The sequence below is a fragment of the Chrysochloris asiatica genome, unplaced genomic scaffold (genome assembly GCF_000296735.1).
Source record: "Chrysochloris asiatica unplaced genomic scaffold, ChrAsi1.0 scaffold00003, whole genome shotgun sequence".
Lineage (NCBI taxonomy): Eukaryota > Metazoa > Chordata > Mammalia > Afrosoricida > Chrysochloridae > Chrysochloris > Chrysochloris asiatica.
The window spans coordinates 10,098,976-10,124,284 of record NW_006408521.1 but is presented as its reverse complement, the minus strand read 5'-3'; the positions used below and the strand labels follow the sequence as shown (position 1 = coordinate 10,124,284).

The window sequence follows — 25,309 nt, the reverse complement described above, 5'->3', positions numbered from 1 at the left end:
GTATTGCACTGGGCAAATCTGCTGCACAGGAACTTTTTAAAGTGTTGAAGAGTAGAGATGTCAGCTTGAGGACTAGGGTGCGCCTGACCCAGGCCATTGTGTTTTCAATAGCCTCATATGGATGCGAAAGCTGGACAGTGAATAAGGAGGATCGTAGAAGAATTGATGCCTTTGAGTTGTGGTGTTGGAGGAGAATACTGAGGGTGCCATGGACTGCCAAAAGAACCAATAGATCTGTTTTGGAAGAAGTGCAGCCAGAGTGCTCCTTGGAGGCCAGGATGGCTAAGCTTCGTCTCTCCTACTTTGGACATGTAGTCCGGAGGAAACAATCGTTGGAGAAGGATGTCATGCTGGGTAGGGTGGAGGGTCAGAGAAAAAGAGGAAGACCCCCAACGAGATAGATCGGCCAGGTGGCATCATTGATGGACTCGGGGGTGGCAGCGGTGGTGAGGTTGGCCCAGGATCGAGCATTGTTTCGTTCTGCTGTGCATGGGGTCGCTATGAGTCGGTTCCGACTCGATGGCACCTGACAACAAACAACAAGGTTTAGTTTAGCAATTTTAGAGCAAGTCAGTGTGTATGACAGTAGTAGTAGCCTCCCTATCTAGATTCATATGAGTTCATGTTTGTTTTAGCAGTCTTCTGCAAGAGATAGCGTCTATCACTTAAAAAACCTCGCACCCACCCCCATCCCTTCAAGATACTGGTATGAAATGGCAGAAGAGTTGAAAGTTAGGACTCTTCCAAGGAATGGAGCATCTATGGAATGGAAAAGTAGAGGATAAAATTACCATTTTATGTTGATGCTAATTATGTTGTTAGTGAAGGATACTTGATTCTAAGACTTTTTTAGTTTTTTTTTAATAGTATTATAGTAAAAGTGCCTGTGTTTTCAAAGTGTTTCATTAAAGGATTCTGAGATTTCCACAAAGGAGGGTATAGTACTTACTATTCATTCCTGAACCCCTAACCAAAAGGTTGGTGATTCAAAGCCACCAGCGGCTCCTTGGAAACCCTATCCAGGGTCACTGTGAGTAGGAACTGACTCTAGAGCACTTTACAACAACAACAGCATCATGACGGGGGAGTCCAAAATTGAAGTGATTATTCAAGTTCAGTAAGCCAAAGTTTGATCTGGCTACTGGTAGAATGCTGCTTCTCTTTAAGCAGTGATGAAAAGAGGTTACTGAAAAGCAGGTTGTGGGTTGATGATGAAATTATGAGGTGTGAACTAACTGCCTTCAAAATTATATTGTTTTGTTAGTATCTAATATCAAAGGGTGTTTTCCCAGATGAGCATTGAATGAGAGCCACCTACTCCACTCCACATCACTTCATCCCATTGTATTTAACTCCAGATTTATAGTAACTACTTGTTAATGAGAAGAAAGTAGCCTTGATCTTTTAATCTAACCAATTAAGATTATTATAGTAAAGATTTTATGGAATAATTTATCTTTGTTGAAATATAATTTCAGGACCTTGATTTATCACATAAAATTATTTCTAGCACTTACCAAGTTCAATGCCAAAGATATTTAATACAATATTGGTATTGCTCAATATGCTGACTTGGAAATTAAGTCCCTTGAGATCTAAACAACCAGTTAAGAATATCATTGAAAGACTGCCCTAAAATATTTGTTTTGACACTAACAATGAAAGAGAAAAGCCTAGAATTCTGAATTTTACATATATAAAGTATTTAAAGAAAAATTACATTATATTTTCAGAACTAACGATTTTTGAATTGCAGTCTCTACTTGTGACACCATTTTCAGGGTAAACCATTTTTAACAATCTTAAATCTTTTCAAGCATTTCAAGCAATTCAAATTTGTGGTTGTTATAAAAGATTCCTGACTCTCAGTATTGGATTAATTGCAGAAATATATTTTATTAACACACAAATTTGCTTTAAAATGAAAAGGTCATGTGTTTGTGTAATGTGTGCCCTGTAGTTGTGTGTAAATATGCTAGCTTAAATAGTGAAACACTACTCAATTCCAATTTTAAAGTTCTGAATATTTTTGGTTGAAGTGGTAGTTTTTTATATTTTGAGCAAAAGTACTGTTCCATTTTTCTTTGTGTGTGGAAATAGGCTGTCTACAAATTGTTGTTGTTGTTGTTATGTGCCGTCGAGTTGGTTCCGACCCATAGCAACCCTGTACAAGGTTTCCGAGGGTGTAAATCTTTACAGGAGTAGAACGCCTCATCTTTCTCCCACAGAGCAGCTGGTAGTTTCGAACCGCTGACCTTAAGGTTCTCAGCCCGATTCGTAACCACTACGCTACCAGAGCTCCTTACTTTATGTTGCTCAAATACTAAAAAGGAGTCCTAGTGTGGAGCTGTCGTATAAATACACTGGACTATTAACGCAAAGGTAGGTTCAAACGCACCAGCCCCTCCTCAGAAACCCTATATAGGATCATTGTGAGTCAGAACTGACATGAAAGCACTTAACAGCAATGACAACAGACATTAAAAAACAAGTTGCCACCGAGTCAGCTCTCGCTCTTGGTGGCCCCATGTGTTTAAGAGTAGAGCTGAATTCTCCATAGGGTTTCAGTGACTTATTTTTGGAAGTAGATGTTTAGGCCTTTCTCCTAAAGATCTCTGGATAGACTTGAACTTACAACTAAACTGTTTATACCATCCAGTAATTCCACTAAGAATTATCAAACCAAAAAACCAAACCCCCTGCCATCAAGCCAGTTCCAACTCATGTTGTTGCTATTCTGACTCATTGAGACCCTGCATCCTATTTCTGAGCCTCGTCTTTCTTCAGAGGAGCAGTTGGAGGCCTTGGAAGGTCTGGCTTGTGGTTCACAGATATGTGTTTATCCTACAGAACCACCGCATTACATGGGAAGCGCTTATTTAAGCCTCCGATAAACGTTAAAGTCAAAATTCAGTTTGTTAAGTGCTGTTGAGTTGGTTCCGACTCATAGCCATCCTGTATAAAGTTTCTGAGGAGCGGCTGGTGAGTAAGTTTGAGTCGCCAACCTTGCCACCCAGCACTTTATCCTACAGCTCTACACCAGGACGCCAAAATCCAGTTTAGTATATGTTGTTTTTGGATGGATTTTTAGACATATGCTCTTGGCCTCATGGATCCCTATCATAGATGTATAGGAAAATCTTAAACGTTTTCCCTATGGAATTAAAGAACTTCCATAAATTAAATAAGAATCTGTCTGTCTGCTTGGGAGAAGGAAATGTCACTGCAGTTTGTTTAGAGCAGACAGCTATTCAAAGTCACGGTACTTCTGCGTGTATTTTAATTAAAATAACAGGAAGTCAGTGCTATTATTTACAGCTGCCAGTGTTTATAAGTTATTCATGTTTTGTTCACTGCAAATGAAAATGTTTTGGAAATTATCCATTTTATTTTATATAACATTTGGAAACAATGCATTTCTCATAATGCCCATGTGAGAAAGAATAAAGTATATCATTTATGACAATGTGACCTAGATCATAATCTGCATGGAAGAACGTTTCGGATTATGTCTCTTTATCATTTACACCTCTAATTACAAACAAGTACATTTTAAATGAACACCAGAAAAACTTGATAACATGCCATTGACTCACTGTTTCTTCCTCTTTTTTCCAACTTTTTTTTTTTTTTAAACTCAGAAAAAGTTGTACAATCAAAAGCAAAAGTGAGTACATTCTTTGAGACTGGTATTTGTGTCCTTGGCTAAATTTAGATTCCAGTGAGTAGCTCTGAGTTGCAATTCAATTTTAACCTATTTTCTATTTTCTTTGTTTTAGTGTTAAGAAATGGCCAAATAAAGCATTGAGAATTGTAACATTTGAATGTTCCAAGAATAGTAATTAGGGAACTAATACAGATTCTGTAAAAAGTGGATGAGCCAATGTAGATAAATATTGGAAATTTGGGAATGGATTAGGTACACATTTGGAAATTTTAAAATATGTGTTCCCATCATGGGAACGTAGTTGCTACCTAATTGTTATGTTAGGAAATATTAACTGAGTGACAATAAGGTGGTGGGTGGAGTGGAATGGGGTTGGTAACATCTTTTTTGTGGTCCTTTTCAAATCCTCCCTTTTTTCTCTTCAAAGTTTTGAGTCAGAGTTTCTTCTTGCCAGTTAAGTGGAAAGATAGCGTCCTAACAGTTCAGTTGTCAGAGAAGTAAACAATTTTAAAGTATGGTTCAATTTCTCGATGAATTTTTGGCATTTCGTAACGACTTGAACCCCCAAACTAAGCAAAAAGAAGAGGCAAAGTCCATCCGTACACCTACGTAGAAACTAGCTCAAGTAGGAAGGGTAATGGAAAAGCTCAGTAGCCTCCCAGGACCCAAATCCCTTTTGGCCTTTGCCCTAGAACGATATCATTAAACTGAGTTTGGCAGAGGTACAAGAACAGTACAGTGAGTGGTAACGTTTAGGAGAAAAAGCAGGCATCCCAAAGGCACTTGAACGTAAGGGGGAATCCCTCCCAGGCACCCACTCTTTCCCATTACTGAGAAGCCACCTGTGTGAGGCGCTCTCCTTGGGAAAAGGTGACGTGGGAAAAGTGAGTGCTCAACCACAGAGCTCTGGAGCCTTTGTCAGTGAAACTGGCCGTCAAAATACCTCCAGAAGTAAAGCTTTTAAATTGCAGAGCCCGCTCTCGCCACGCACGTCTCCAAGATCCGCGTGCAGTGGAGCGAACTGACGCCTCCCCGGTTTGCTTGGGGTCCTCCCAATCCTCTCCAGCCCGCCTCGCTCGGCTTGCACATCCTCCCACCCCCCACCCCAGCGCGCCCCAGAGGTTTATCAGGCTCCCCGCACACGCAGCCGGTTTCCTTTGGCGCCTAGAGCAAATAACCAGAGCCGACCAGCTGCTGTGGCGGAGCCCCGTCATCCAAGTCCCCTACTCCCGCTTCCCGGCCACTGTGCCTCTCGACTGTTGTCCCCGGCGCACGGCGCCCACCGTTGCAGATTTAATCCCGGGTTGGACCTGCTGCTTTGCTCATCCAGGCACTCAGCCTCGCAGTAAACCCAGACAAGTGGAATTTGCACAGAGAAACTCTTGGTGGCTGGAGCCAGTGGACTGGGCATGCTCAGAAGCCAGGGCTGGCTTTGGGCTCAAGTAGGAAGCTTTTGCACTCGGGAGACAGCGGCGACTTTGGGGAAAGTTGATCTGAGAAGGGAGGAAGCCCCAAGACGCGGAGCAGCGGCAGGAAGGAGCCCCCGGCAGCCCGGAGGAGCATGGGCACCCTTCGGGATTTACAATACGCGCTCCAAGAGAAGATAGAGGAGCTGAGGCAGCGGGATGCTCTTATCGACGAGCTGGAGCTGGAGTTGGATCAGAAGGACGAACTGATCCAGAAGCTACAGAATGAGCTGGACAAGTACCGCTCGGTGATCCGGCCGGCCACCCAGCAGGCGCAGAAGCAGAGCGCTAGCACCTTGCAGGGCGAGCCGCGCACTAAGCGGCAGGCGATCTCAGCTGAGCCCACCGCCTTCGACATCCAGGATCTCAGCCATGTGACCCTGCCCTTCTACCCTAAAAGCCCACAGTAAGCAGGGGTTACGTGCCGGGTCCATGTGGCACCCTGTCGGTGGGGTGCTGCGGGTCTCTGTATTGTCTGTCAGCCCCCGCCCCTCTGCTTGCCATGTCTGTCCTCATCCTCAGAAATGTTTCATTTTTAACATGCACTTCTTGCGGGGCTGTGCACGTTTCTCAGACCCAGACTCACTGCACATCCGTTGCCTTCGCGTCTTTGTCAGATCTCAAGGTATTTTTTTAAAAAAATATCTATACATTCATACATATGCCACCTACTGTATAGAGTTTGAACGCACCCGAGGCGTATGTCCGTCCGTGTGTGTGTGTGTGTGTGTGTGTGTGTGTGTGTGTGTGAGAGAGTGTGGTGTGTTTATGTGTAGAAGACTAAAAAGCTCCATCTCCCTATTGCCCTAGCAAACCTGTCCATCCGGAAAATCCTAAATGCAGGCTCATCAGACTTGAAATGAAATGCGTCTGATACCACCCTTACTTTCTATGCTTTTGTGGCTCTCTTGGATTTCTGTACTTGCTGGTGATTCATGCTGGCACCCTTCAAACCTGATGTTCTGTCATCATCAAAGTGTAAAAAAATAAGCAAATAGGCATATGAAAGGGAAGATTTTTTGATTTCCTCAATTGGATGACATTTACAATCCAGAAATGGAAGCCTGGTCTGTTGATTTTTTTTTTAAAGAATATTTTCTTTCTCATAACATCTGAGGAAGACCATTGCTTGTTTTCCTTAAGGAATTTGCACAGTGTTAACTAATTGAGGGGCTGGCTCCATCTCTTAAGAAGGTTGCATGTTTTTAAGGGTCAAATCAGTCTACTTTACTTAAAACGTGGACTACTTAGTCGTTGGTACTAAAAGCAGACCATTATAGAATTGTTGTAGCACTGTAGAGAACTGTGTGGTTCTGATGTCAGTGGGCTTCGTAACTGGGATGGGGAAATGGAATGAAACTTAACTTGTTATACAACAGTCAACTCAGTGAGCATATGAAGCGGAAAGCAACAGGAACATGAGGTTAACATGCAATGAAGGAATGTACTCTAGTGAGTGGTATTTTTAAATGAACAGATAATAACACCAGCTGAAAAAAATGAAGGATTTTGCTACTCTATTCCGAACTACATCACATCGGCTGGATGACACGTGTTATGTAATTATACTCCATCCCTCATGATTCTTCACTCAGTTATTGTTGTTGTGTGCCTTGGTGGAGTCACTTCCAACCGCCTCTTCACTTAATAAAAACAAGTAATTAATAGAAGGAGAGAGGTAAATATTTGACTGATTCCATTTGTAGTTATTGGATGTTTAAGGGGTCATGAGCATGTTACGTACCCATGACACTAGAAAACTTAGAGTTGTACCTGTACATGGTGGTTCCCATGGAACACTTTACGTTTAGTGTGTGGGTTCAGTTTAAGGCGATGTTTGTGTTCTATAAGAAATGGGGAGAAAGACAATAATGATAATTTTTCTGAGATTCGCACCTGAGCAAGTTGCAGACTTAGATCTGCCTTAGAAATCTGAGTGGCTGAATCCTATTTAACTTTTTCGGGCAAATTAATTTGCAGTCCTGACATGCTTGTCTGTTTTAGCTAACGAGGTACATAGGCATCTCTCCTGGGCCAAGTTTTGCATAATGAAAAAATAACTCAAGACAGCTCTTTTCGTCTTTAAGCATTCCATAGGATCTCATTTTAGTATCTGCAGGACTTTGGAATAACACAGTGCAAACTCCACTTTTATCAGAAGATCATTTTAATAGGTTTTATAATGAAGCGTGATGAAGCCAGTTGATAATTCTAGTTAAACATTCTAGTGTAGCCAATGTAAGGGAATCCAGACGCACTGAGCTAAGAACTGTAGAAGGTGGTAAGTTTTAGAAACCTCTTAGTGCTTGGCACAAAGACCAACTAGATATTTTTTTAAAAGTACATGTTGGAAGATGAAATTAGTGTGACAAGTAAGTCACATTATTTCATTATAATAAACATGTTTTGTATTAAAAATGTTGTCCTTTCTGATACTTATTTCATAGTGCTTATTTTAAACAAGTCAAGTATTAATATGTCACCATGCCGACTTTAGAGTCTTGGTGTGGTACTGTAGGATAATGCACTTGACCACATGGTCGGCTTGAACCACAAGGTTGACGGTTTAAACCCACCAGCTGCTCCTCGGAAACCCTATCCAGGCTGCTATGAGTCAGAACCGACTCAGTAGCACTTAACAACAACAACAACAACAATGATGGCTTTGGAAATTCTGAAGGATTATATTGAGGAAAATGATAGAATGCCTTCCAAGTTTAAGTAATTTTGGAAAAACATCTGTTCTTTTTTCACACTTATATGAAGAAAACTAAAATAAAATTGGCTTAAGTGGTAAAGTGTACCTTTCTTAGGGGAAAGAGAATTATACTGTATGTAAAATGATTTTAACTCATGTCATTGGAATTAATATGCACAATTCTGCCACTAAGAAAACTTGCCAAACTGAAGACCTGTTTGTATTTCAATTTATTTCACTGTGAATAATTTGATTAGACAGACTGACTGGCAACAAGTGTTTGTGTTTCTATACTTAAGCTTTAGTGATAAATAAATTTCATCATTTTTCTTTAAGTTACACACAGTATTTGTTTGAATTCAAGTTAAAATGAAACCATTGAACACACTTAAAATTGATTTCAGTTTTCTAATCTCTTTCCAGTAAATGTCAGTAACTGCCCGGCAAATGTTCCCCCTAAGTTATAATGCAATCAAGTACCTTTATCAAGTTTTTTATTACTGAAGCTCCCTTCTAAGGGTTGCAGTAAATCTGTTTCCTAGTGAGTTTTGGTCACCTAAAAATAGTGCAACTATAAATGAAGTTATTAAATTAAATCATTTTAATATTTTGAGTTTGGCTTTCCCCCCCTGAACAGGGAATTAGAACAAATGCACTGTCAGATTCCAGCACATAGCTAGAGAACTCTTTACTTGTATCTGTGAGGTGGGACAGTAGTTTTGTTTGTCTCTTTTATAACCAATATAGATAGAACTTTAGGCCTTTCTTATATTATGGATGTGAAGCAAAGAACTGATGTAGCAAATGACCAAATAATGTTTGAGATTGTAAAGGTACTAGGCTGTATGTTTTGAAATAGATTAAGCAAATAAACTCTTAACAATTAAAAAAAAAAATACATTACATGAGCCCAGAAAACCTGTTGGTTATTTATATAAGTAACTTCATTCTTGAAAATTTCCTCTGTAATCGATAGCAGCATTCAGCCTCTGGTGTTTCGATCTAAACTCTTATTGTAAATCTCCCCAAATCCTTTTCATTTTTCTATCTCACGCTTCCATGTCATTTCACTTAGACTATATAGAAATGAGTTTCTATCAAACGTTGCTAGTGTCTCTGTATTCTGTTAAGCTGTTGCTTTTCACGCCAGAGATACTGGATTTCATAAAGCGATGACATGTTCTTGTTGTGTTCTACTTCTTGATTGTGAAGTACTTGGAAGAGTTAAGGATAAAAGAAATGTATTTTCTTATTTTTAAGGAGGCATTAATTTAAACATGATAATATATAATATTTCTATCTCACTGCAAATAGAATCTTCTTAGAGGTTATATTTTAAATTCTGTGGATAGTTGGGACAAGTCTAGATTTTTTTTATGTAAATGTAGATGGCAAACATATTAAAATGTCAGTTTATTCAAAGGTAGTAATTAACTTCCTTGTGTGTCTTACAGCTCAGTTTAGTATTTTTATGGGATGTATAGTGGTTATGAATCAGGCTGCTAACCTCAGGGTCAGCAGTTAGAAACTACCAGCAGTTCTGTGGGAGAAAGATAAAGCTTTCTGCTCCCGTAAAGATGTACAGCCTCAGAAACCTGCACAGGGTCGCTATGGGTCGGAACCGACTCTACGGCACATAGCCACCGTGCTGTGTGTACAAGTTACCACAATGCATTACAGATGAGTGATGTCATCAAGGAGTTAACAAAGGGTTGCCAAATTAGACAGATAAATATTCTAGAAAGTAGAAGAAGGTATGACACATAGGAGATTTATAGGACAGTTGACAAAATATAATTGGGTCCACTTTTGTGGAAGCACAGGTATTTAGAGTCAATGTTTGAAAAGTGTCCACAGTGTAGGCGTATTGTGATGGGATTTGAGGGCATGTTGTAGAGATGGGGAGAGACCTTCAAAGACGTTAGCAAAGAAACAAGACAATAGAAAGCAGAAGCTGCAACTGGGGGATGGCAGCTACTAGAGACTATAAGGAAGTCCCTGGGTGGTATAGACAGTTAGCTTACTTGGCTGCTAACTGAATGGTTCGAGGTTTGAATTCACCCAGAGGTGCCTTAGGAAGAAAGGACTGATGATCTACTTCTGAAAATTCCGTCACTGAAAACCCGATGGTTTCACTGTGACACACATGGGTTTGCCATGAGTCAGAGTTGGCTCTGGCAACTGGTTTTCGTGTCTATGCTAGGCTATGGTAATGGGATTTGAGGAAAAACAAGCAAAGGACAGAACGAATAAGAATCTCAGTTTTCATAATTTCATCAAAAAGGTGACAATCAAGAATTATTTAACTTTTTTTCCATCGAGGATTATTAGTCATAAATAAAACTCTGGCTATCAGAATGATGACCCAGCTATTCACTCTCTACTAACATAGTCCTGCTAACAGTCCTAACTATTGTAACATTAGCATTTAAGCAAGTAGCTTGTTGTTGTTGTATGCCAACATGTCAATTCTGACTCATAGTGACACTATATAGGTTTCTGAGGCTGTAGATCTTTACAGGAGCAGAAAGCCCCATCTTTCTTCAAAGGAGCAGCTTGTGGATTTGAACAGCTGACTTTGCAGTTGACAACTCAATGTGAAGCAGATAATTATAATTCTTTAAGAAACCGACTTCTTTTTAATCAAATTCCAGTTTCCATTCATTTCCAGAGGTTCTCATTGAAATTAATCTCATGCCACATACCAGCATTGCAGACATAGATGAGAATTGAACCTGAAGTTGGGTTTTGAAATTCATCTTTCCTATTCTGTGAAGGAGTTTAAATTCCCAGCTAATGTTATTCTAATAAGAGTTTCCAATTTAACTTCGATTGTTAATTTGACACTACAGTCTATACAGAAAAAAACCGAAGGCCAGGAAGCCTTTCTAAAAAATGTATTAGATCAGGTTACTAAAATCCTATTTCCAAATTTCCAAGCTTCTACTGCGTGGGATTTCACTAAAGAGTTGGGTTTGGATTTCTAATGGGAAAGACTAGATTTAGGCACATGATGTTTCCATTGTTGCTGTTTGCAGGTTATAAGGCATATGGACATTTTTTTTCTGTCTGCCAAGCAATGGAGGGTCTCCATGGTATCCTAGCAACCAGATTCGAATACCAGCGTGCTGCTCTTTCTGCCATCCCTACCATAGGTGCAGCAGCCTGTCCTTAGGAGCTGGGCCTATTGCTATTATTGCAGACCCTCTGACTTGAACCTCCCAAGCTCAGATAATGTACGACAATGCAGTAAATAAACACATGCTGAAAGCAGCGTTTACCAGTACGCTCAACAGCTCATTACACAATCACATCTGTGGCATTTCGAGCCCTAATCTGAATGTTGAGCTGGTCCTGTTTGCCACCCCTTCCTGACAGACCCTTCTCTCCCTCACACCCAGCCTTCTGACACCAGCTCTACTTTCTTCCTGCCACCTCCTGGAATGATTGCATTCCTCGGCATCACCTTAAAATTGATTTTCTGTGCAGTTACACATGTGCAGCCTGTTTGAACTCTCTAAGTATAATTTTGTTTGTAAGAGCAGAGGAATGCTCTCCATCCAAAAACTGTCATGTAAATATCGACAGTAACACAAAAACTCTAGCCCCACTGTACAGATGTCTAACCAATAGTGGGATTAATAGTACACTCTCAAAAGCATCTTTTGAATGGCTTTTACAATCACATTTATTAATATGAAAAGAAACCCAAAAAACCAAGAGAGTAGAGTGGGAAGAAGATATGTGTGCCACAGGGATGGGACAAAGCGAAACAAGATGAGTATTGTTAAAGCTGTTCCATATTTGTAAGCAAGTTGGAAAGAAATGATGGACTTTGTGGATGAATCATTAGGCACTGGGACTGGAATGGGTTTGCAAGTGAGACAATTGTGTGGATGAAGACAGCTTTAGAAAGGAGACTCCCACACTAGAGAATATGGAAGACTTGCCTCCTCTGGGAGTCATACCAGAAAACCATTAAGAAGTTTGTATTTTGACTAGTGCTTGTTCTGACCACATTGCATTGTCCCTTTGAAATATCTCCTAATCGGGTATCAATGAAGGCTTGGTGACTTTTGTGTAGTCCAAAGGGCAGAGGAATTGACAAGGAGAATCCATCAAGACAGCACCAGTACTGAATGAAATGGTTGCTCATCATAATGGCTAATGTTTGTCATTGTTAATATTCCCAAAGACATGAGGAAGATTCCAGCTTATTGCTGTTCCACTGCATAGGGACACTGGACAGGTGGGGTCACAGAGGCAACTTGCATGAGGTTATGCCCTAATTTGAACCGGAATTTGATCTCCAGAGCCTGTCCCCTTATCCAGTAGGCTCTACTACCTCTCAAAGAGGCGTGAGAGTTACCTAATGACTAAGCATACAGACTATTCTCAGGGAAGTAGCTGTTCACCAGTAATTGAATAGGAAACAGAAGTACTTTGGGAGAAGTGGTGGAAATAAATGAATATAGTGATTCTCAAACTTGACTGCACATTAGAATCATCTGGGGAGCTTAAAAAAAACAGTTCAGTGCTTAGGTTTTACCCCAAATCAATTAAATCTGAATGCTTGGGGGTGGAAACCAGGCATCAGTATTTTTTTTTAAAAGATAACTCAGGTAACTCCGATATTCAGCAGATGTGGAGACCACACTGGACTGCAAATCACAAGGTCAGCAGTTCAAATCGACCAGCTGCTCCTCAGAAACTCTATACAGTGTTGCTATGCGTCAGAGTCGACGTGACAGCACTTAACTACAACAACAACATGATAAGTCCTGGTGTGGCACTGTCGGTTAAGCACTGGACCTCCAAGGTTGGCTTGAACCTCAAGGTTGGTTGTTCAAACCCACCAGTTAGTTTTTGGAAACCCAATGCAGGATTACTATGAGTTGGAACCAACTCAATGGTACTTAACAACAACGACAATGATTAGAAGGGAGCCCTGGTGAGGCACTGTAGGATCAGCACTAGACTGCTAACCACAAAGTTAATGGTTCAAACCCACCAGCTGCTCTTTGGAGACTCTATACAAGGTCGCTATGAGTCAGAACTGACTTGACGCTTAACAACAACATAACAAGTTCTGTAGGTGTGGGCATGGGTATGTGTATGTGAATGATAACAAAGGTCCCAGATAAGCCTTGCTTCTAAAGGAGTTGAATGTCTCTATTGCTGAAACCCAAAAGCACTGCGGGCTTGGAAAAGTAGTAGTAGATATTTTGCAAAATGACAGATATACACTAGTTTTGTTGTTCTTAGGTGCCATAGAGTCGGTACCAACTCATAGCCACCGTATGCACAGCTGAATGAAACACTGCCCGATCCTGGGCCAACCTCACTACTGTTGCCATGCTTGAGTCATCGATGCTGCCCCTTGGCCAATCCATCTCGTTGGGGGTCTTCCTCTTTTTCTCTGATCCTCCACCTTACCAAACATGATATCCTTCTCCAGTGACTGGTCTGAAGTATGAGAGACAAAGTTTGGCCATCTTGGCCTCCAAGGAGCACTCTGGCTGCACTTCTTCCAAAACGAATCTATTGGTTCTTTTGGCAGCCCATGGCACTTTCAATATTCTCCTCCAGAACCCTAACTCAAAAGCATCAATTCCTTTATGGTCTTCTTTATTCACTGTCTAGCTTTCTCATGCATACGAGTTTATTGAAAATACCATGGCTTGGGTCAGGTGGACCTTAGTCTTCAAGCTGACATCTTTGCTCTTCAACACTTAAAAAAGATCTTGTGCAGCAGATTTGCCTAATGCAATACGTCACTTGATCTCTTGACTGCTGCTTCTGTGAGTGTTGATAGTTGATCCAAGAAGAATGAAGTCCTTGAAAACTTCAATTTTTTTCTCTGTTGATAGCAATATTGTTTATTGGTCCAGTGGTTAGGATTTTTCTTTTCTTTACATTGAGATGTAATCCATACTGAAGGCTGTGCTCTTTGATCTTCATCAGTAAATATTTTAAGTCCTCTTCACTTTTAGCAAGCAAGGTTGTATCATCTGCATATCGCAGGTTGTTAATGAGTCTTCCTCCAATCCTGATGTCATGTTTTTCTTCATAGAACCCACCCAGCTTCTTGGATTCTTTGCTCAGCATACAGTCTGTCTTTGTCTGAGAGCTCCTCGGAAACCTGTCCACCATGGGTGACCCAGCTGGTATTTAAATACTAGTGGCATAGCTTTCAGAATCACAGCAACTCACAAGCCACCGCAGTTACGACAAACTGACAGACGAGTGGGGGGTACACTAGTTAGTGTCTTATTAATTATTCCAGATAGGCCGTCATTACCCTACCTTACCCCATTAATTTCTAGTAGAACCTACACCATTAGAATAACCTGTTGTCGGTTCCGACTCATAGCGACCCTGAACAAGGTTTCCGAGGCTGTAAATCTTTACGGGAGCAGAAAGCCTCATCTTTCTCCCACAGAGCAGCTGGTAGTTTCGAACCACTGACTTTATGGTTCACAGTGTAGTATCCACTACACTACCAAAGGAGTTTAAAAAATATATCACCTCCAAACTTCCTGCCTTAATTGTTCTGGGGTGGATCTGCATTGTTGTTGTTGTTGTTAAGTGCCGTCGAGTCGGCGACTCATAGCGACCCTGTACAGGGTTTCCGAGGCTGTAAATCTTTACAGGAGCAGAAAGCCTCATCTTTCTCCCGCGGAGCAGCTGGTAGTTTCGAACTGCTGACCTTGCAGTTTGCAGCCCAATTCATAACCACTACGCTTATAGATGTACTTTTGAAGCTTCTGGATGATTGCAATGCCCAGCTGGGGCTGAGAGCCTCTTCGATAGCCGACTCAACTCTGGTTGAATGTTGACTTTAATTGCTGTTTTGGAGGAAGCCTCTTCTTTGGGCCTTTTTGACCAACCTAAACGCCCTTCTTGCAGGGCCGTCAGCCATCTTTAGTCCCCATTGCACATGCACCTGTCAGTTTCGTAGTGATCTCTGCGGTTACCTGCTGCAAAGATGGAGCACAAAAAAACTGATCGTAGTTCCATTCAGTTTGTGCCAGCCACGAGTCCTGGCCAGTGTTCACATATGACATACATTAGGATCAGCAATCATCCAAAGTTTGTTTTCCACTCTCACTGGGGGCTGCAATTGGCTATTGAGACTGTTTCCATGGGTCCCAGATACTTCTATGAAATTTAAAGTCACCAAAGGTGGAACAATGAGGAACCTTCCATGGAAGAGCAATCCTGGGCTTGTACTTTCATTCTGGTATGTGATGTCTCTGCAGCCAGCTACAGTTTTTTTTTTTTTTTTTCTACAGATATTTTATCCTTTTAAGGCAAACAGCCTGAGTTCAGAGTGAGGAGTACTTTCCAAGGAGGCTTCAGAGAAAGCAGAGCACGCACATCGCTCTCTCAGTCCCCTTTCCAGATGATTTGGTTTGAGTGAACAGCTCTGAGCGCTGTTGTCAGAAGAGAGGACTGAGGCCGCACCTGCAGTCAGAATCTTGGTGTGTCCCCTCCGGAATGCTCCTGAAAGGCATGTTGTTGTTAAGTGCTGTTGAGTTGGTTCTGACTTACAGCCACTCTTACAAGGTTTCTAAGGAGCGACTGGTAAGTTTGAACCACTGAACTTGTGGTTCAAACCGATTTTGCAGTCCAGTGCATTATCACACAGTGCCACACCAGGCCTCTCCCAAAAGGCATATGGATTCTCAAACTTTGTTCTTCTGACCTTATTGATGAAACTTCCTCTTTCTGGCCCACCTTTCCTTTCTTGTTGTTAGGAGCTGTTGAATCGCTTCTGACTCATTGTAACTTTATGAACAACAGAATGAACACTGCCCGGTCCTGTGCCATCCTCACAATTGTTGTTACACTTCAGCTCAGTGCTGCCACCACGGTGCTTATCCATCTCATTAGGGGTCTTCCTCTTATTTGCTGACCCTCCACTTTACTTAGTGTGATGTCTTTCTCCAGGGACTAGTTCCTCCTGATAATGTATTCAAACTGGGAGAGACAAAGTATCACCATATGGGTTTCTAAGGAGCATTCTGCTTTACTTCTTCCTCTGCAGAGTTGTTTGTTCTTCTAGTAGTTCATCGTACTTTTAATATTTTTCTACAACACCATAACTCAAATGCATCAATTCTTCTGTGGTCATCCTTATTCACTGTCCAACTTTGATATGCATATAAAGCTACTGAAAATACCATGGCTTGGGTCAGGTACACCTTAGTCCTCAATCTTCCCCTTCTAATGGTATTAAAGACCCTCAAGATGTTCTAGTTGTCTCTGATAGGAGCCTAGTTACATTTGTAATTTAATCATCTTCTCAGGTGAGAATCAGCCAACATAGCACTTTGTATAAGCTATGAAAATGGCTAATGTAATTGCAAATAGTTTTTTTTAACAAAAATAATCTTCTTAGAATTAGAGTCAGTGAGGAGCTTTCTTGTCTCTTTTCCCACCTGCTAAAATATGAAAATGTATTCAGCTGGCAGATAGCATGTTAAAGAATAGATGTAATAAAACTGCCCAGAGGATTGGCGACATTAATTAAGCAGAGAAGTTAATCATAAGGAAAGTAAACACTTTAATTATGAATCCAGTTGCACATCATGCATTTGGTTATTGGACTTAAATATGAATTAGCAACAATAGAGTAACAACCCCAGAAACATGTGCTTGCTTATTATGGTTTAACAGTTAGAAACAGTATGACAAGATCAAGGTCAGAGGCAAGAGTGGGTGGTAGAATAAAGGGAAAATATCTGTCTTTGAGGGAGCTCTGGTAGCGTGGTGGTTACAAGTTGGGCTGCTAACCTCAAGGTCAGCTGTTCAAAACTACCAGTTGTTCCGTGGGAGAAAGATGAGGCTTTCTGTTCCCGTAAAGATTTACAGCCTTGGAAAACCTATTCAGAGTCACTATGAACTGTAACTGACTCGATGGCACTTAACAACAACAACATCTGTCTTTGATGTCTTATGTTTATTCCAAGGTATGAAAGGATGGAAGTTAGTACAAAAAGTGGTAACCATTTATCATCAACATATGTTCCTTACACCTGCATAAGAAGTAAAATGTTATTATCTGTTCCTTTCTAAAGATTATAAATGTTAATTTAACTTCATGACAATTGCTTTAAGACAGATACAGTTTGAATTAACTTCTAGGTAATGGTGGAGTAACTTTGGCCCAACAAAAGCATAAGCAAATAACCTACATTATTTTTCTGGGCTTATGTGTCAAAAACAGATCTTCTAATCTTATTGATCTTCTGACATTTTTTTTTTTTTTTTTACTTCTAGACCATACCTGCTCTTTAGAAACAGCATTATACTTCTTATTTGAACATGAAATAATTGTAGTATTAGCCAGTCAGCTTAATTGGTTAATTGTATTGAATGTCAATGATGACAGATACACCTTAGTTAAAGCAAAATACCTTTTCTATTTTCTGAAACAATTGTATTATGGTAATATCAAGCTTTCGCTAGATCTGGTCAAAGTAATAATGAGATAATATAAGAAAAAATATCTTCTTTCTTGGCTATACTGCACATCATCTTAATGGTCCAGCTCTATCAATAAATTATGGTTTTGACAGTGCTTCTAAGCCTGGATTGAGGAGGAAGCAAAAAGGATTGCCTTGACAAGAAAGAAAAATGGGAATTTTGAATTTGGCCCCTCTGGAGTTATTGTTACGGATGGACTAGAGGGTGGATTGGTCATACGCTACTGAGCATGCAGGTGGCTGCCCAACGTACTGTAAAATGAAGCACAACTCCACACCTCTATCATCATAAGACACACTTTGCCTAAATTATTGGTGACTGGGGAACACATTTTGTATTATGGCGAGACAGAGAGAAGATGGCCTTAGATTAGACTTGCGCTGGTTTGACAGGGTGTCACCATATCCCTTAGAGAGCGTCTGAAAGTGACAGGTACTATTTTGCTAAGCCTGTAATGGCAGCTCATCATGCTAGTGGGAGAAGAGAAATAATAATAATAAACAAATGCAGTGTAATAAACCTACGGATGTATGCTGTATGCACTGCTGAGCATGGATCTTTACTAGACTCTTGGGCTTCTTTCTGGGTAATTTCTGACCCCTTATTTTGGAACTGTCCGAGAATACTAAAGTTTTAAAACGAAAGCTCAAAGACACGTGGATAAGTAAGAATAGTATTTTGACTACTGTTGTTACATGCTGTCAAGTTGACTCCATCTTTTAGTGACCCTGTATGGGGTTTCCGAGGAGAGAGGGTGGGTTTGAACCGCTGACCTTGTGATTCAAACTGATTTTGTGGTTGAGTGCTTATTCTACAATACCACATCCATTAAATGAGTGCCGTTTTATTTTAAGCAAATGACTCTATACTTAAGTAGAAGTTTTTCCACTTTGATTTGTTAGAGGGCAAAAAAAAAAAATGCCCATAGTGTATGGTATTTTCAGTTCTACAAAATTAAACAATTGCTCAAAATTTCTAGTCATTCACTTAACACTTAACTTTGTGAAAATTTAATGCCGAATGCCACCATACATTTGCCTGGCAAAGTTTCTTGTGAGAGATTTGAAAAGCTGTGGAAGTATTGTAAAAGAAACTAAAATATGAATTTTGTTTTTAATTGCTGTTGACTTGATCAGGGAATAGTAATTTTTCTTTTTTAAAGAATCATCCTTCAGATTTTCTTCTTGTTTTTTATCAAAAGAAACTATGACACGAGCAATTGTAATTTGACAGATTCTGCCTTCCAGATGTTTTAGTTTTATATAGTGTGTTGCTATGTGCCATTGAGTCAGTTCTGACTCACAATGGCCCTGTGTACTCTTTTCCAAAGCAGATGGTAGTTTTGAACTGCCAACCTTGCGATTACCAGTCCGGTGCTCATCATACTGTACCACACGAGTATAGAAACCTATATTGTTTGGCAAAAAGACAAACAAGAACTAAATGATCCCTTGTACATGCAACATTGAATGGTAAAATACTAAATACACGTGACTTTGAAACAAACCTCATGGAAAGTAATGGCAAATAAATGCAATAACAAGCTCTTGTGAACACATCAACTGTTGTTAACTTCTTGTCACCTCTTTCTTTAAAGGCATTTTGAGTTCTTCTAGCCTTTGTTGTTGTTTTGCTTAAGGTATTAGCATGTTAATTCCTTCTTACATTCTACTTTTGGTGGAGAAATATCTAGCTTTGAAAAGAAGTTTTCTTTTTGACTGGCAACTACTAAAGAGTATATAACCTGTGCCCTTTGAAATAATAAAGAAAACCAACCTTCTAGAAATGGAACATTTAGACGTGCAATACAGTGTATTTGACGGGGCTTGAAAAGTCGAGGAAAATTCCATTCTCTTTTCACTCCTATTTTCCACCAAATTTTTGAAACCCCATTTGTATATGAATATTTGTTTTGTTTTTTTTTTCATGTTTATAAATAGTTATAGTAACTCATTTCAGAAAATTAGGACATTTGAGGACTATCCTAGTATTTCCATTGCAAGCCATATACCATCTATAATGTACTCACGAGTACTTTAAGCGCTCAGTGCTACACTTCTACCTTCTCAGAAGTGAAGAGCCAATATAAGGACTATGGACGATATGGAATGCGTAGCTAACTGACTACATGGACAACTGCCCCTTTTGCCGGTGAGACCAGAAGGACTACCTGGCTAGCATTACTTAATATTTTGATCAAATTAGATGGAGGAATTCTGACCCAAAAGGGAGAAATGCAAAGCAGAAATTCTAATTCTCATGGTTTCCAGACTTTCTCTTGAGCCATAGAGGTTGGATGAAGTCCTGGAAGTATTGCTCTTAAGCCTAAAATAGCCTTTGAAGTCTTCATAAAACCAAACAAATGTTTAGCTTAAGTGGTAAAGATTGTCTGCCTTGAATGTTGAACTCTTTGAAGATTTATCTATATGGGCAGAAGAGGACGCAACTCAGCAGATTAGATAGCAAATTCAGTGGGCAGTCCGTTTATATTTAATGAGGGAGGAAAAACTCAGAAAGAAGGGTAAGAATGGTTGCTTAGTTTGAAGAGCGTAATCAGTGTGGCTGAATTGCTGCTGTTTTTGTTAGGTGTCCTTGAGTCAGTACCAACCCATAGCACAACAGAATGAAACAATGCCTGGTCCTACACCAACCTCACAATTGTTGCTAGACTTGAGCCCATTGCTGCTGCCACTGTGCCAGTCCATCTTTCTGGGGGTCTTCCCCTTTTTTTTGCTGACCCTCCACTTTACCAAGCATGATGTTCTTAAGGGATTGGTTCTTCCTGATTATAGATCTGGCCATCTTGGCTTCTAAAGAACACTCTGACTGCACATCTTGCAACACAAATTTGTTTGTTCTTTCGGCAGTCCATGGTACTTTTAATATTCTCCCCAAACACCATAACTCAAATGCTTCAATTATTTTATAGTCTTCCTTATTTGTTGTCCAACTTACACGTGCATATGAGGCTTTTGAAAATACCATGGCTTGGGTCAGATGAACCTTAGTCCTCAAACTGACATCTTTGCTCTTGAGCACTTTAAAAAGAAGTCTTGTACAGCAGATGTGCAATATGTCTTTTGATTTCTTGACTGCAACTTCCGTGAGTGTAAAATAAATTGTATGAATACACTGTAAAAAATTCACGCAAAATGAAATTTTCCATGAACTTTGTAAAGCACCCTTGTATATATAAAAAAAAATGTGATACTGACGTATTTCATTGAAGGTACTTATAAAGTGTGCATTGTTGTTTTTGTTGTTAAGTGCCATCGAATTGCTCCTGACTCATAGCAACCCTGTATAGTGTTTCTGAGGAATGACTGGTGAGTCTGAACTGCCAACCTTGTGATTCAAACCGACCTTGAGGTCCAGTGCATTATCCTGCAGAGCCACACCAGGACAGTGTACATAGAGATGAATAATGCTGAGCACATCACCAGAACCTTCATCCTAAATTATAAAGTAAAGATGCTGCTCATCAGAGAGGAAGGTATTCTTTTTACGTGACCCGTTCTCCCTCTTCTGTGGCTTGAGTTTACTCTGAGTAGCACCACTGAAGTTCATTGCTATATAAGATCATCTGTCATAATGGAACAGTGCTCTAGCTTCTAGATTCTTAAGGGCTCCTGTCACAGTGATGGATGGAAAGTGATTCCAGTATACATTTATTTATCTTGACCAGAGTGAGGTTATCAGCTAGATGGATTTGTTGTTATTGTTGGATAGTGCCATCTAGTCAGCTCCGACTCATAGCAATGCTGTATAGATTTATTGTGGTTGCTGCTGATAGGTGCCATCGAGTCAGTACTGACTCATAGCGACTCTATTCATAACAGACAAAAGCACTGCCCAGTCCTGGGCCAACCTCACAGTCGTTGCTATGCCTGAGACCATTGCAGCTGCTGCTGTGCCGATCCATCTCATTGGGGGATCTTCCTCTTTTTCTCCAACCCTCCAAACATGACCCCCATCTCTAGGGATTGGCCCCTCCTGATAATATGGCTGAAGTATGAGAGACAAAGACTGGCCATCGTGGCTTCCAGGGAGCACTCTGGCTGTACTTCTTACAACACAGATCTGTTGGTTCTTTTGGCAGCCCATGGTACTTTAAATATTCTCCTCCATCAACATAACACAAATGCATCCATTTTTCTGTGATCTTTCTTATTCACTGTCCAAATTTTGCATGCATATGAGGTTATTGAAAATACCATAGCTTCAATATTACAGATAGTACCCATTTGACTTAGCTTCGATGGCTTGTTGATCAGAACTTGACTAGAGGAAGATAAAACATTTTTGATAAAATAAGTAAGTGTAAATTGCTACAATTTGACCAACTTAACCTATACTTATGAATGTAGTAGTTCAAAATACCAATTGAGAGGGAAGGAGTCTTCACATCAAGGATCAATCCTATCCCCTATGTATACAGAGTTGATAGGGATGGGCAACTTAAGACATTGGCTACTTAAAATGGGGGGCAATAAAGGCACGAAGTGACTGGCTTACAAGTTTTCAAGAGGGAGTTAAATTTAAGAGTGTGTAGGGGAAGATAGAATCCCCACTGAATAATTTTCATCTTGTCTAGATGGGTCTGGTGAAAGGAGATGGGGATAAGATTCTTATGATCCAATAGTGAGTAATTGTTATCATGACTAATTGAGACTGTCACAATTGTAAAGATAGAAGTTTTGTAACAAAAAGGGGGAGTAGTTAATCTTACAGTCCAGGAACAGAAGACCCTAGGGCCATCAAGGGAAGAAGAGCATGAGTGGAATGTGGGACCCCATTCCAGAGAAGCAGCAACACCAGAGATGGAGGCAGAGATGGGGACATGGAGAGAGGGAGCAGCTGAGGACTCTAGATTCATGGAAAGAGAAAGGCCACTGTGTACTGATGACCAGGAGTCAGGCTTGCAGAATGTGCCCTTTGGTTGTGTAAATGGTTATATATTCCTGAGTGTTCTTGTGTACATCAAAACAAAACAAAATAACAGAGGGAATAGAAGCAAATACTGTTGAATAATGATGCACAGAGGAGATTGTAATCATTGCAATGAAATGAAACACTATAGGATGAGTTCTCGCATGTAAATTACTTTTCAAATCACAATAAAAACTTTTTTAAAATGTGGTGGAGCATACAGCAGGCAAAGTTGTATAAATGTCTTAGCCATAACCAGACACGTTGAGGGAATGTGGTTTAAGACCATAGTTTTGGGGGACACCAAGGTCAACTGGCAAAACACAGTCTGCAAAGACAGTGTTCTATATCATACTTTCGTGAGTAGGAAATGTGATTTTAAAAGCCCATGAGCAACCATGTACGGTGTAACTATAGCTTTCTCCCTGTCCAGAGAAAAGAAGAGTGAGGAAAATCAATGATGCATGGAAGCAATTAGTCTAATGGACTAATGGATCCTGCGGACATTAGTGTCCATGGCCTGGAGACCAGAAGAACTAGATACCCAGCTATGACTACCAACTGCTCTGAAAGGGATCACATTATAAAAAAAGGAAACAAATGAAAGACTAGGCATACTGGTCAGTAGAGACTGGTTGAAGTCCTGAAACTATGGCCCTTGGTCACACTTAGGTCTGGAAATGAACTCACCCCCATGGCTCATTTTTAGGCCAAATAACAGATAGGTCTGTAGTGACGTAGGCACACTTTATAATAAGCAACCATTTGAGACCAAAAGGGTATCATTTACCCAAGGGCAAAGTTCAGAATGGAATTTACTGAATAGAAAGCTGATCGGCTCTGTAAACCTTCAAGTGATTCTCAATAAATGTTAAAAAGAAAAGAAAAAGAAAATACCATGGCTTGGTCAGGTGTACTTTAGTCCTCAAACTGACATCTTTGCTCTTGGACTCTTTAAAGAGGTCTTGTGCAGCAGATTTGCCGAAGCAGTAAGTTGTTCGTTTTCTTGACTGCTCTTTCCATTAGTTGATGGTTGTTGTTGTTGTTAAGTGCCATCGAATCGGGTCCGACCCATAGCGACCCTGTACAGGGTTTCCGAGGTTAGTTGATGGTAGATCTGAGCAAACAAAATGAAGTCTTTGGTAACTTCAGTCTTTTCTCTATTTGTCGTGATTTTGTTTATTGGTCCAGTGGTGAGGATTTTTGTTTTCTTTACATTGAGATCCAACCCCTAGAGAAGGCTGTGCGGTCTTTGATCTTCATCAGTAAGTATTTTAAGCCCTCTTTGCTTTCAGTAAGCGAGGTTGTATAGATTTAAGAATTATTAAATAAAATCCGTGAAGCCTTACCGCTGAGTTTTTAAAATGCCTCTGATGGTTTATTTTTCTCCTTCTTGACTCCCATTAATATATTTTAAATTTTCTTCTTGTGGTTCTATCAGCTAGTTTTCATCATCATGAAGGGGAAGAACATAAGGTTAAAAATGTCTCTTGCTTTAGCTAGACTCACTTTCAATTTTGTTTCCAGACACAGAAAACAATTTCTCTCGTTTTACTTTTTAAAGCAAAGGCAATAACCGTTACTTTATCATCTTGTCTTTAATGGTCAGTTAATGATGACCGTGATGATGGTAATTACTAGAAATGTATGTTAACTCTTTTTATGGGGCTATTTTGTTGCTGTTGGTTGCCATCAAGTTGATTTTTGACTTATAACTCTCCCTGCCACCACTCCCCTCCCCCCATGTAGCAGAGTAGAACTTCCTCACTGGTTTTTCTAGGCTGTAATCCTCAAAGTCAGCAGTTCAATACTAGCAGCGGTTCCATGGGGGAAAGATGAGGCTTTCTGCTCCTGTAAAGATTTATAGCCTTGGAAACCCTGTACAGGATCGCTGTGGGTTGGAACTGACTCGACAGCACTTAACAACAACAGTCTTTATGGGAGCAGATAGCCAGGTATTTCTCCCATGGAGCTTCTTAAGTGAGTTCAAACCATCAACCTTTAGTTTAGCAGCCAAGCTGAGTGCTTGACCAGTGTGCCACCATTACTTCTGAAGGATAGATGTCCTATTTAATTCTCAAAGCTTTTTGATAAAGTAGGGTCATTATCATCCCCATTTTTTCTCAAATGGGAAAACTGAGGCTCAGAGAAGCTAAGCAACTTGCCCAAAATAAAATCATAGACGGAAGCACTCAAATGCGGGTCTGCAGGATTCCAGAGTTCAGACTTATTCTCCATTGCCAATTTGTTCTAACAATCCAGTTTGTTTACCTCTTTTATTTTCCACTCCTTTATATGGCTTCATTCCTTATGTATATAGCTCTGGTAATTTTTCATGTACCTATATATCCATGGCACAGGAAAAAGATAAGGCTTTCTACTCCTGTAAAGATTTACACCCTCGGAAACCCTGTACAGGGTTGCTATGGGTTGGAACCGACTCAACAGCACTTAACAACAACAACAACAACATATATGCATGGCAACCACAGATAGTCTTTTCCTTTACAAATTAAGCTGTCCTATGCCATTCCTTAGTATGCTGATTATTGTTTCTACAATATTTCTGCATTTTTGTTTTAGTCAAATTGTGATCTAATAAATTGCTCATGCCTAAAGCACATCACAGGGTCTCTATGAGTCAGAACCAACTCGATGCCACTTAACAACACAACACAACAACAAAGCACATTTGGAGTCTTGGTGTGGTACGCACTATGTTTAAGCACAGGACTGCTAGGTTGGTTTGAATGATAAGGTCGGCAGTTCAAACTCACTTAGTTGCTCCTCATAAACCCTGTACAGGTTTCCTATGTGTCGGAACCGACTTGGCAACACTTGACAATGCCAAAAATAGAAATAGTAACAGGAGAGGTTTTCTGTTTCTTAATTCCTTTTGCTGACACAGCCAAAGCACTCACTAAAAGAATCTTGTCAGGTTAAGTTTACAGGGCACATCATCAGCTTCACAGTCAACCATTCATATAGCTTGTTTCATTACATTGATTATGTGGTAGCGTAGTGGTTACGAATCGGGCTGTGAACCGTAAGGTCAGC

At 40.2% G+C, this 25,309-nt stretch overlaps 1 protein-coding gene across 2 annotated transcripts in view; it reads left to right on the top strand.

Annotated features, from left to right (window-relative positions):
* PRKG1 (protein kinase, cGMP-dependent, type I) overlaps positions 1 to 25,309 on the top strand; it is a 1,720,113-nt gene that overhangs the window by 130,761 nt on the left and 1,564,043 nt on the right. Inside the window, exon 1 of one of the 2 annotated variants that reach the window (XM_006831109.1) lies at positions 5,148 to 5,539. The exons of the other annotated variant lie outside the window; for it this stretch is intronic. Within the exon in view, the coding sequence (XP_006831172.1) occupies positions 5,229 to 5,539 (311 nt within the window). The 5' untranslated portion in view covers positions 5,148 to 5,228. Of the gene's footprint in view, positions 1 to 5,147; positions 5,540 to 25,309 lie in introns of those variants that run through there. 2 annotated transcript variants of the gene reach the window in all.